Consider the following 12,910-nt stretch of genomic DNA (forward strand, 5'->3'; position numbering starts at 1 on the left):
ATATTTACATTAGAAAAGTTTAGACAAAAATCCCAATTTTTCTTTTAAATTCATCAATCAAATGCCAAAATTGAAGATAGAATCATGTAATGTAATTAAATTCACGTATAAAATACTTACCCAATCCATGTGGTGAAAATCCCCTCCAAAATTGCCCAAATTCGGGCTCCCCAATGCAAAATGTAATAAAATGAGCTTAATATCCGAAATAAAGTACTTATATGCATTGCTCAGTGGTACCCTACACGATCGCGGTTGTACCCTTGCGATAGTGATGCATAAAATCCCACTTCAACAATTTACACTATGCATTCGCGGCATAATCCTCGCGAACGTGATGAACACATCAGCCAGACCTTCGCGAACACGGTCAAACCTATGTGAAGAAGAACTCTTCATGACTGCCCAGCCTAGCTACGCTACGCGAACGCATAGGCCTTGTTGAGAACGTGATGGATACCATCCCTAACACTATGCAAATGCGAATACAGCGATGCGAACGTGAAGAAGAAATGAAGTTCCAGAAATCAACAAAACCAACAAAACTAACATGGCCCAAAATGGTCTGAAACTCACTTGAGCCCCCCCCCCCGGTCCCTGTCCGAACAAACTAACAAATCCCAAAACATAATACGGACCTACTCGATGCCTCAAATCTTGCATAACAACATCAAAATCACGAATTGCACCTCAAATTAAACGTATTGAACCTTTGAACTTTCAACCTCCAAAACTCGTGTCGAACCATATCAAATCAACTCATAATGGCCTTAAATTTTGCATACTAGTTCCAAATGACATAACAATCCTATTTCAACTCTTGGAACTAAAATTTGAATTCGATATCATCAAAGTCAACTCCTGGTCAAACTTATGAGCATTTCATACCTTCTAATAGCCGATTTTCTCCAGATAGTGTCGCAACCTGCTAGAAATATCCAAATGCAAATCTGGGCAGACGTCCAAGTCCAAAATTACCACCCAGACCTACCGGAACCACTACAACTCTAATACGAGATCAAATATGCAAAAGTCAAACATGGTCAACTCTATCAACGTCAAGATTTTCAAATGAGAATCATCATTCTAAATCAATCCCGAACCACTCAAAAACCAACGTCGATGTTACAAGCAAGTCATAATATACCATACGAAGCTACTCATGATCTCAAACTGGCAAATTGAATGCAAATGCTCAAAATAATTGTTGGAGTCGTTACAATTAGAGGCGGAGTTAATCACTACAAAAGCGTAAGAATCTGGAAGCGTAGTTAGTTCTTCAATAAGGTATGTAAGGCAACTTTCTTTCTTGGCGTGATTTGATTTAAGCTTCTCGTTCTGAAGTATCTCTATATTGTTAGACTAAATTGTCCTAAACTATTCTTGATAATGTTGCTCCTGTTTTTGTACATTCTTTGTATGAGGCATTTCTTTCAAGCCTGATATGTTCCCGAAAATTGTCTTAAGGTGAAAAAATGTGATTTGTTCTGAGTTTAATCTTTATGTACCCTAATATTGATCATGCATTGATATAATATATATATATATATATAACTATACTTATAACTTTACCAAGATGTGCTATAGTCGGCTGGGTATGATACTTATTGTGCAACCACTTATCAGTTGGGTACGATGATGTGTGATGTGAGGCTACTGAGTCCTCTTGCCACCGAATACGCCGAGTTCTCTTGAGGTTGGGTACGGTCAAGATCTCCCGAGGTCGGGTACGATCGAGTCCTCTAAGAGTTCGGGTATGGAGTGATGTGATATGAGATATTATCGAGCCCTATGTGGCCAGTTACAGATGAGTCCTCTTGAGGCCGGTAACGCCGAGTTCTATTTAGACCGGGTATAGCCGAGACCTTCTAAGGTCGGGGTCGATGTGATAAAATCATAAGACTTAACCGAGTCCTCTATGAGGCCGGGTACGATATGAAATGACATCCTCCAAAGAGTGACTAAGTAATATTATATTATATTATATTTAATGCACAACCCCAATAAATGGCTTAACTTTTACATAACTTGCATACATTTATAAATCATGAGTAATGCAGTGTACGCCCTCGGTGGCTTGTCTTCAGTATTTAAGTTAAACTTGTGTATTCATATCTCTCATGGTATGCTTGTGTTTTACATGTATTATTCATCTTACATTCTCGATACATCTTTCATACTGACACCCCTTTCTTCTAGGTGATGTGTTCATGCCCACAGGTACAGATAGACCCGATGAAGTCCCTCCATTATATGGTGTACATTCCAGTTGTTAGTTGTCGTCCTCCACTTCTCTGCTCAAAAGTCGATATATACTGATGTGTATGTTCCAGTCATTTTGGGTATGGTGGGGGCCCTATCCTAATCAAGTTGTACATGTATATATATTTTTGAAACTCTTATAGGCTTGCAAACTAGTGTTTGGGTGCACGCAAAAATTGATTGCAACCTTGTTGGCAACAGTTGTGAATATGAATAAAGTGTTAATGTTTTTCTCACAATCAATTATGATCATTTCAATGTTTATTCGGAGAATTTATTGGCCAGATCATATGTTATAAGATCTAAGTAGGGATGTTGGTTCGAACAGGCCTTCGGGCAATGTGTGTCGGTTGTACCTCCCGAGGTTGGGGTGTGACATTAGAGTACACAAATAAATTGATGGATTAGTGCTATGGCCAAAGAGATTGAGTTTCCTAACAAGTTTAGGCAATACCCAAACTTAGTTATTGTTTCGATAATGGGTAGAGCGCTTGCGAGAGCTGAGGGCAAGGCAAAAGATGTTGTTCTGGTTCATAAAGAGAATTAAATCCAAGGAGAAGATATGTTAATTGTGGCTTGAATTAATTTCTTGTATTTTTAGAAAACCCATAATCTTTATAGGTTTGGGAAACCTAATTTTGATAGATTTGGGAAAGAAAAATTTATTTGGGATCTATATATAGGGGTTGTAGTTGGGATTTGTATGGATTGTATTGTGTTTTTCTTCTCATTTATAATGGAAAAACTCTCTTTGCTTCTGCCCGAGGATTAGGCTTAACCGAACCTCATTAAATCCTTGAGTTATTTTTTCCTTCTCTATTTGCTTTGCGTAGTAGTTAACGCCCAATCTTCTGCAACAAAATTCATGTTTAATTTCTTTATTTTATTAATTTTTGAACAAAAAGAAATTGCTTACTTTGCGTTTAAGTATAACTCGAGTTTCCCGAAGAGGGAAGATCACCTAGTCACATTCCGAAATTCAATGGGCAAAACTCAGATAGATTATCTTCTATACAGGAAATGCGATAAAGGTTTGTGCATTGATTGCAAGGTCATCCCAAGTGAGCACCTCACAACCCTACATAGGCTCCTAGTTATGGACTTGGAGATCAAGAGGAGTAGGAGGAAGAGGGCGGTGTGCAGGTAACCTAAGATCAAGTGGGGTAACTTGACCAAGGACAAAGCTTAAGAATTGGGGGAGAAATTGTTGGCTATGAGGGTCTGGATGAGTCGGGGATAAGACTAGTACGTAGATCACGACTGCGAATTGTATTAGAAAAGCTGGTGGAGAGGTCTTAGGGGTCACGAAGGGTTTTCCTAGGGGTCATAAAGGGAACTGGTGATGGAATGGAGAGATCCAAGGTAAAGTGGAAAACAAGAAATTTGCTTATTTGAAGCTAGTGGAGAGTACAAACGAGGAGCAAAGTTAGCAATTACGGCGGCTAAGAATGCGGCATTTGCTCGTTTGTAGGAGGAGTTCGGGGGCAAAGGCGGGGACAAGAATTTGTATCGGTTGGCCAAGATGAGGGAGAGGAAGTCCTGTGACTTATACCAAGTCAAGTGCATTAAGAATGAGGATGGCAAATTTTTGATGGACTGGGCACTTATTAGAAGATAATAACAGACATACTTCCATAAACTGTTGAACGAGGATGGGGATAGAAGCATTGTGCTGGGTGAGTTGGAGTACTCCGAGAGTTGACGGGATTTTAGGTATTGTAGGCGGATTAAGGTATAGGCGATGCGTAAGATGTACAGAGGTAGAGCGACGGGGCTAGACGAAATTCCGGTAGAATTCTGGAAAAGCACGGACGAGCAGGCTTGGAGTGGATCACTAGGCTATTTATTGTTATTTTCATGACGAAAAAGATGCCCGAAGAATCAAGGTGGAATATGATGGTTTCGTTGTACAAGAACAAGGGTGACATCCAAAATTGCAACGATTATAGGGGTACCAAGCTGTTGAGTCGCACTATGAAGGTTTGGGAGAGGGTGGTGAAGGCTAGGGTGAGGAGGTGCGTGTCTATTTTCAAGAATCAATTTGGATTCATGCTGGAGCGTTCGACTATAAAAGAGATTCATCTTGTAAGTATATTAGTGGAGCAGCATAGGGAGAGGAAGAAGGACTTGCATATGGTGTTCATTGTCCTTGAGAAAGCATATGATAAAATTCCGATGGAGGATCTGTGGAGGTGTTTAGAGACTAGAGGTGTTCTAGTAGCATATATTAGGGTGATTAAGGATATATAAAATGGTTCTAATACTTAGGTGAGGATTGTGGGGGTGACTTTGAAGCATTTCCCTGTTGTGATGGGGTTGTACCAAGGATCGGATCTTAGCCTAATTTTATTTTCCTTAGCGATGGATGTAGTATCACGACACATCTAAGGGGAGGTGCCTTGGTGTATGTTATTTGTCGATGATATAGTGTTGATTGACGAGACGCAAAGCAGAGTTAACGCGAGGTTGGAAGTTTGGATACAGACCTTGGAGTCTAAAGGCTTCAAGTTGAGAAGAACCAAAATAGAATACTTGGAGTGCAAATTCAGTGATGGGACCCATGAAATTGACGTAGAGGTAAAGCTTGATGCTCAAGTTATCCCCAAGAGAGTTAGTTTTAAGTATCCCGGGTGTATTATCCAAGGTAATAGGGAGATTGATGAAGATGTTGCACATCGCATCGGAGCGGGATGGATGAAATGGACTCTCACTTCCAGTGTTCTATACGATAAGAATGTGCCGCCAATACTTAAGGGAAATTTTATTAGAGTGGTGGTTCGACCGACTATGTTGTATGCAGTTGAGTGTTGGCCAATCAAGAACTCCCACATGTAGAAGATGAAAGTAGCAGAGATAAGGATGTTGATATGGATGTGTAGGTGTAACAAGAGAGATAATATTAAGAATGAAGCTATCCGGGACAGAGTGGGAGTAGCCTCCATGGAGGACAAGATGCGGGAGTCGAGGCTGAGATGGTTCAGACATGTTAAGAGGAGAAGCAATGATGCTCCCATTATGAGGTATGAGAGGTTGGCCATGACGAATTTGAGAAGAGGTCGATGTAGGCCTAAGAAGTACTTGGGAGAGATGATTAGGCAGGACATGGTGTTTCTTCAGCTCACTAAGGACATGACCCTTGATAGGAGGGTGTGGAGGTCGAGGATTAGGGTAGAAGGTTAGTAGGTAGTTTCTGAATTGCTCAGCTATAGTCTTAGTAGCATGCATGTCCTTTCATATTCTTAGATTTTTATTGCGTTATGTGGTTTTGTTCGCCTTAGGTATTTTATTCTCTGTTGCTATTATTTGGAACTACTTATCCTTTATCTCTCTCTTTTTCTTTGCCTTTCCTTTCTTGTTTTCTCCTCCTCCTCCTCCTCCTCCTCCTCCTCATCTTCCTCCTTCTTTGTAATGATTCGACCGATTGTTTTGAGAAACTACATTCCATTCAGCTATTTAAATTCTTGAGTAGCTTCAGATGATGTATCATGACTTGTGTAAATCATCGGTTTTGGTTTTCAGGTGTTTCAGAATTAGTTTGGAACAATGAATTTCATGTTAGAAGATTTAAGTTGGAAGAGCTGACCAAGTTTGACTTTTGAGTATGTGACCCTGGATCGGAGTTTCAATTATTCCGTTAGGTCTGGATGGTGATTTTGGACTTGGGTGTATGCCCGGATTTGCATTTGAATATTTCTAGAAGGTTTCGGCACTTATTGGCGAAAGTTGGACATTTGAAGGTTTGAAATGTTCATGAGTTTGACCGGGTGTTGACTTTGATGATATCGAATTTATATTGTGGTTCCGTGAATTGGGATAGCTTCTTTATGTCATTTGGGACTTGTGTGCAAATTTTGAGTTTATTCCGAGTTGGTTTGATTAGGTTCGGCACGAGTATTGAAAGTTGAAAGATTCAAAGTTCATTAAGTTCGATTTGAGGCACGGTTCGTGGTTTTGATGTTGTTATGCGTGATTTGAGGCCTCGAGTAGGTTTGTGTTGTTTTATGGAACTTGCTGGAATGTTCGTATGGGGTTCGATGGGCTCGGGCGTGATTCGGATTGATTTTGGACCATTTTTCTTCATATTTGCATTGCTGGTTTCTGCTGATATCAGGTGCACCAAATGTTCTTCGCGGTCGCGAAGTTGCAGGTGCGATCGCGTAGGGGAATATCTGGACCTGAGTATTTCTTCTTCATGTTCGCGAATATCCGTCCGCATTCGCATAGGTTTCTGGAGATTGAGCATTGCGTTCATGCCAGTGTGTACACGTTCATGTAGTGTAGAGCTAAGCTGGGCAGGTTTTCATGACTTCTTCATCGCATTCGCGGGCCAGGGGTCGCGTTCGCGTAGAGACTTTTCGAGGCAGAGCATTTTGTGTTTCGCGATCGCGTTAGAGCATTTTTTCTTCTTCACAATCGCGATGGTATTTCGGCGATTGCGATTTATTAATTCGTCTAGTGATTATAAGTACTCTATTTTCGGGGGTTTCGGCCTTTTATCATATTTGGAGTTTTGGAGCTCGGATTGAGACAATTTTTGAAGTGATTTTCACCATGTGGATTGGGGTAAGTGTTCTCTACTCGGTTTTGATTATATTCATGAATCTATCCTTATTTTTGGCATTTGGTTAATGATTACAAAAGAGAAATTGGGGGGGTTTGCCTAAAATTTCATATAGTGAATTTTTGAGTTTTTAGCATTGATTTAGAGTCGGATTTGGGTTAAACTAATATGGTTGGACTCATAATTGAATGGGTTATCGGATTTTATGAGTGTTGTCGGGTTCCGATGTGCGAGCCCAGGTTTGACGTTTTTGGTTGACTTTGGGGCTTTTGAATAAAAATTCAACCTTTATTGATTGGGTTTGTTTTCTTTGGCATTATTTGATGTCCTTGAGTTACTTTTGGCTAGTTTTGAGCTGTTCGGAGGTTGGTATGCACGGGATGGCATTTCTAGAGTATTATTTGGCTTGCTCGGCATTGGATTCGGCTTGTTCTAGGTAAGTAACATTTCTAAATTTGGTGTTGAGGGTATGAATCCCTGAATATATGTGTTATGTGTTTGTGGTTGAGGTGACGCACATGCTAGGTGACGGGCGTTTGGGCGTGCACCGGGTGAATTGTGACTCGGTTGATTCTATGGTACTGTGTAGTTATCTATCTTGTTTCTATCATGAAATTCCTACGTGTTTGAGTAATTGAGTTGTGATCCATGTTAGAAATCATGTTTAGGCCATGTACTTATTCTGTTGGGACCCACTGAGGTCATTTCTGCTGTTAAATTATTTGCTTAAATTGCAATTACAAACTCAGTCATATTCATTCATTTGCATATCATATCTCAGTCTTTGTTATCATTTGTTGTCACATAATGTTATCATTTTTTTAGGATGATTGGCATGAGATTTGGGAGCCCGAGAGACTAGAGAGATAGATGACTGAGTTGGGGCCTAATAGTCTGATTGTGAGAGGTATTGAGGGGATCGAGTTGCACTCCGCAGCAGGCCCTATGGGTTATATATATATATGGGATCGGACTGCACGCTGTAGCAGGCCATGATGGCTTATATTGGCGCTTAGGCAGGATCCGCCCTTCCAGAGTCTGACGTACCAGCAGTGAGCGCAGTATTTATTGATTCATGATGGGTTCGGGTTGCACGTCGCAATAGGTACCGTACAGAGCTGAGTGACTGAGTGCTCTTAGTGATTGAGCATGATGAGTGGGAGTGTGAGGCAGTGATATTGAGTACTCTGAGAGTGTGAGTACATGAGTTCATCAATATGATGCATTGCATTTGGCATGTATATTTGACGTACAGGCATGGAGATGCATTTCCTTATGTTATACGGTTTTGTGACATTTATGACTTCACATGCACATTCACATGTAGGCATAAAGATGTACTTTCCTCATGCTATCTGAGATTGAAACATCTTATCTGTTGTTGTAAGTTTATTTTGGGAAAAATTACATATTTCTTACTTACTCATATTTTGGTGATTTCGGTGAAAGATTTTAGTTTTACTGTTATACTTGAAAAGCATACCTATTTTCTATAACTGTGAACGAGCTGAGCATCATATCCTGGAGTAATTTTTTGTACTACTTTTATTATGTTGTTATGAGTTGTTGTTGGCTATTGATGCTGAACTCTGACCGTTGTCCAAGCTCGTCACTGCTTTCAACCTAAGGTTAGGTTTGTTATCTATTGAGTACATGGGGTCAGTTGCACTCATACTACACTTCTACACCTCGCGTGCAGATTTTAGAGTTGATGTTGTTGTGTATGGTGGGAGATGGCATTGAAGATGTACATGCGTTCCGGTTATAGCTGCCTCTTATTTTTGGTATCTTTAGAACTTTTAATCTGTTTATGTATATTTTGAACATATGAAGTATTTATTTCATACTAGCTTTGTAAACTCTAAATCTTAGAAGCTCATGATTTGTACTACTAATCCTTAGGAAGTTGGGTAAGATCTACGTACAGACTACCCTCCCCACACTCCACCTATTGGAACATACTGGTTTGTTGTTGTTGTATATAAAATAACGTAATTTCTTTGTTGTTGTTGTATATAAAATAACGTAATTTCTTTCTTTTCCAATAAAATTGCGATGACCCAAAAGGTTATCACTTGTTTTAGAAGAACATTCTGTGTTCCGAGGCCTTAAAACCCTTTTTCTGTCTCACCTTGATTTGCGTGCACAGTCCGGGCGCGTAGCCGGCAATGGAAAATGATGAATTTTGACTTTAAAATGAATTAAGTTGACTTCGATCAACATTTTGGGTAAACGGACCCTGACCTATGATTTGACGGTCCTAGAGGGTCCGTATGAAAATATGGGACTTGGGCATATGCCCGGAATCGAATTCCGAGGTCCCAAGATCGAGAAATGAATTTTTAAAGAAAATTATTTTCTAGAATATCTATGAGTTTTTGAAAATAAAAGGTGTTTAAAATTTGTGGTATCGGGCCCGTATTTTGGTTATGAAGCCCGATACAGGTCTTATTTGTGATTTAAGATAAGTCTGTGAAATTTGGTAAGGAACGGACTTGAAATGACGTGAATCGGACCGTATTTGAGAAAATTGGAAAATTTGAAGTTCTTAAGAAATTTCATGATTTTGAGGCTAAATTCATAGTTGTTGATGTTATTTTGGTGATTTGAATGCACGAGCGAGTTCGTATGATGTTTTTAGGTTGGTGTGCATGTTTGGTTTGGAGCCCCGAGGGCTCGGGTGAGTTTTGGATAGACCACAAGTTGGAATTTGGACTTGGAAAAATTGCAGGTTTTAGCTGTTCTATTGCAGGCCTGCAGGCTTTGCATTTGCGAAGCCTGGCTCGCAAATGTGAGTTCGCAAATGCAAAGGCTATGTCGCAAATGCAAAAATAGCCCAGGCCAGCCTACCTCGCAAATGCGAGGAAATTATCGCAAATGCGATCCTCCAGTCGTAGCCCAGTCGTCGCAAATGCGACTGTTTTAGCGCAAAATAGACCTCACAAATGCGAGGATCACTTCGCAAATGCGATGTCAGCAGAGTTTAGGTTTGCAATTGTGAACCCTGATCACAATTACGATACCTGCGACCTGTAAGTTCATAACTTAGACGCATTTTCAACCATTTTTCACATTTTCTCAAAACATAAACTCTCTAGGGCGATTTTTCAAAGGCAACTTCTCTTCCTAATCGATTGTAAGTGATTTCTAACTAGTTTTCTTCAATCTTTAACATCTTTTCACATGATTTCAACTCAAAATCAATGATTTTCATTGGAGAAATTGGGTGTTTTGGGTAGAACCTAGGTTTTTCAAATTTTGGGGATTTGGGGTCCGAATTCAAAACAAATTATATATTTGGGTTCGTGGGGGAATGGGTAATCGGGTTTTGGTTCGAACCTCAGCTTTAGACCATGTGGGCCCGGGGGCGATTTTTGACTTTTGTGTAAAACTTTAGAAAAGTTATTTTCATGCATTTGAATTGATTCAATTAGCATTTATTGATGTAATTAAGTAACTTGTGGCTAGATACTAGCGAATTAGTGGTGGGATCAAGATGTAAAGCGATAGTTGAGACTTGAATTGTGTTTGTGGCATCGAGGTAAGTGTTTGGTCTAATGTTAGCTTGAGGGATTAGGAGTCGAGTCCTATTTGCTATGAGATATTTGTTGAGTACGACGTATAGGCATGGTGACGAGTATCTATACGTTGGTGTCAAGCATGCCCGTGAGTCTCATATTGTAATTATTATGACTTCATTGTATTATTCATGTTTTGGTTGATGATTTCTATTGTTGGGCTCAAGTTGTGTAATGAAATGTAAAAGTATAAGTGGTAATTGAACCTTTTAGAGCATTGGCTCAAGTTGTGAAGTGAGTTGTGAAGTAAAACTAAGAAGGTGAAGAGAATCATTGCGTGGCCTCCCTTGCCGGGATATTGTTGCTTTTAATGTTATCTCTTTTGCCTGGATGTTGATGCTTCTTTTGATGTTGTTCCCTTGCCGGGACTTGATTGTTGAACTATTGTTCCCTTGCCGGGATTCTTATTGTAATTTCATTCATTTCCTTGCCCTATTGTTTGTGATTGTTGTTTGGGTGAGGAAGAGTGTTAAAGCACGAAGGGTGATGTCGTGTATTGTTTTGGTGAGAGAGTGTTAAAGCACGAAGGGTGATGCCGTATATGATTTGTGAGGAAGAGTGTAAAGCATAAAGGGTGATGTCGTGCCACGCGATGTACCATTCCGTGCCAATTATATTGATTATATGGTGAGGACGAGAGTAAAAGCACGAAGGGTGATGTCGTGTATATTTTCATTACTTGATTACTTTGGTGAGGACGAGAGTAAAAGCACGAAGGGTGATGTCGTGCACTTATTGATTCCTGATTTTTGTTGATATTTGAGATATGTTGTTCCTTTTAATTACCCGTTGTCTTTCTATTCTAAATTGATAGTTCCCCACAACATGTTTCCCCTCCCATACTTGACTGTATATTACGGTCCTTCTTTTCCGCTATATATAGTTAAATTGCACAGGTTTATTTGGTAGTCTGGTCCTAGCCTCCTCACTACTTCGCCGAGGTTAGTCTAGGCATTTACCAGCACATGGGGTCGGTTGTGTTGATACTACACTCTACACTGTGTGTAGATCCCGGAGCAACAGCTTTTGGACCTTAGCTTGGGTGGTTGTCGTCAGTCCATACGGAGATCCAAGGTAGTCCTACAGGTGTCCGTAGGCCCTGGCATCTCCCTCTATCCCTTTATCCTGTTTCATTTACCTATTTCAGAAATAGTGTATCTTTTATCTTTCAGACTTTGTATGTAGTATTCTTAGACCGTCTGTGAAACTGTGACACCAGTTCTGGGTAGTCGATGCTCAAACAGTTGTATTGGATACATATTCAGATAGTTTATTGCTTTTCTTTTGCTTATTTTAAATTCCGCTGTCTACACGTTATTGCTTCATAATTGTTAAAAAATATACAATGGGTAAAAAGGCAATTTGTTCAAACAGTCGTCTTGCCTAGCTCACATTAGTAGGCGCCATCATGACTCCCGAAGGTGGGAAATCCGGGTTGTGACAAGTTGGTATTAGAGCTCTAGGTTACATGGGTCTCACAGTTCACAAACAAGCTTAGTAGAGTTTGAGGGATCGGTGCAAAGACGTCTGTATTTATCCCCTAGAGGCTACAAAGTTAGGAAAAACTTCACATTTATTCCTTCCTGTCGTGCGGTTTGGTTTCTCAATGCTAATTGAATTTCTACTATGTTCTTTCGCAGATGGTGAGAACACGCGCTTCCTTATCCACTAACCAGCAGCTCCCACGAAGGGCAGAGGGCAAGGCCGAGGCTGTGCTAGAGGCCGAGGTAGGGGCAGAGCTCAGCCTAGAGCAGCAGCACCTGCGGCGGAGCCTCGGGTTGACTTTGATGATGAGGTTCCGGCCCAGGCAGTTCTGGTGGGCCCAGCTCAGGTCCTAGAGGGGTTCATTGCTACCCAGTACTCCAGGACGCTCTGGTCCGTCTAGTGGGCCTTATGGAGAGTGTCACCCAGGCAGGCTTGCTTCCTGTAGCCCCAGCCGTCTCTCAGACTAGAGGAGGAGCTTAGACTACTACTACTCGCACTCCAGAGCGGGTGGCTCCCCAGTTTTAGACTCCAGCAGTTCAGCCAGTTTGAGCAGTTCAGCCGGGTGTGGTAGCTCAGACCGGTGATGGAACAGCTATGTTTACCGATGCTTTGTGGAGATTGGACAGGTTCACCAAGCTTTTCACTACTACTTTCCGCGGTGCATCTTCTGAGGATCCCTAAGATTATCTAGACAGCTGTCATGAGGTTCTCAGGAACATGGGGATAGTGGAAACCAATGGGGTTGATTGTGCTACTTTTCGCTTGTCTAGTTCCGCCAAGACTTGGTGGAGAGATTATTGCTTGGCAAGACCAGCCGGATCACCTGCTTTGACTTGGGAGCAGTTTACTCAGCTATTTCTGGAGAAGTTTCTCCCTATCACTCAGAGAGAGATCTATCGGAAGCAGTTTGAGCGTCTCCAGCAGGGTTCTATGATTGTTATTCAATATGAGACCATATTCATCGACTTGGACCGTCATGCTCTTATCATACTTCCCACTAATAGAGAGAGTGTGACGAGGTTCA

General features: G+C 40.9%; 1 protein-coding gene across 1 annotated transcript; it reads left to right on the forward strand.

Annotated features, from left to right (window-relative positions):
• The first annotated feature begins 4,668 nt into the window (after window positions 1–4,668).
• Window positions 4,669–5,671, forward strand: LOC138869219 (uncharacterized). Its single transcript, XM_070146819.1, has 3 exons — window positions 4,669–5,054; window positions 5,142–5,437; window positions 5,541–5,671. The coding sequence occupies exons 1-3, from the start codon at window positions 4,669–4,671 to the stop codon at window positions 5,669–5,671; spliced, it is 813 nt and encodes a 270-aa protein (XP_070002920.1).
• The last annotated feature ends 7,239 nt before the right edge of the window (window positions 5,672–12,910 follow it).

Source organism: Nicotiana sylvestris, chromosome 5 (genome assembly GCF_000393655.2).
Source record: "Nicotiana sylvestris chromosome 5, ASM39365v2, whole genome shotgun sequence".
Lineage (NCBI taxonomy): Eukaryota > Viridiplantae > Streptophyta > Magnoliopsida > Solanales > Solanaceae > Nicotiana > Nicotiana sylvestris.

Coding starts and splice junctions, on each gene's coding strand:
- LOC138869219 (XM_070146819.1), top strand. CDS start 4,669: ATGTTATTTGTCGATGATATAGTGTTGATTGACGAGACGCAAAGCAGA. Junction 5,055..5,141: donor GTGGTTCGACCGACTATGTT/GTATGCAGTTGA, acceptor ATGGATGTGTAG/GTGTAACAAGAGAGATAATA. Junction 5,438..5,540: donor GTCGAGGATTAGGGTAGAAG/GTTAGTAGGTAG, acceptor TGTTCGCCTTAG/GTATTTTATTCTCTGTTGCT.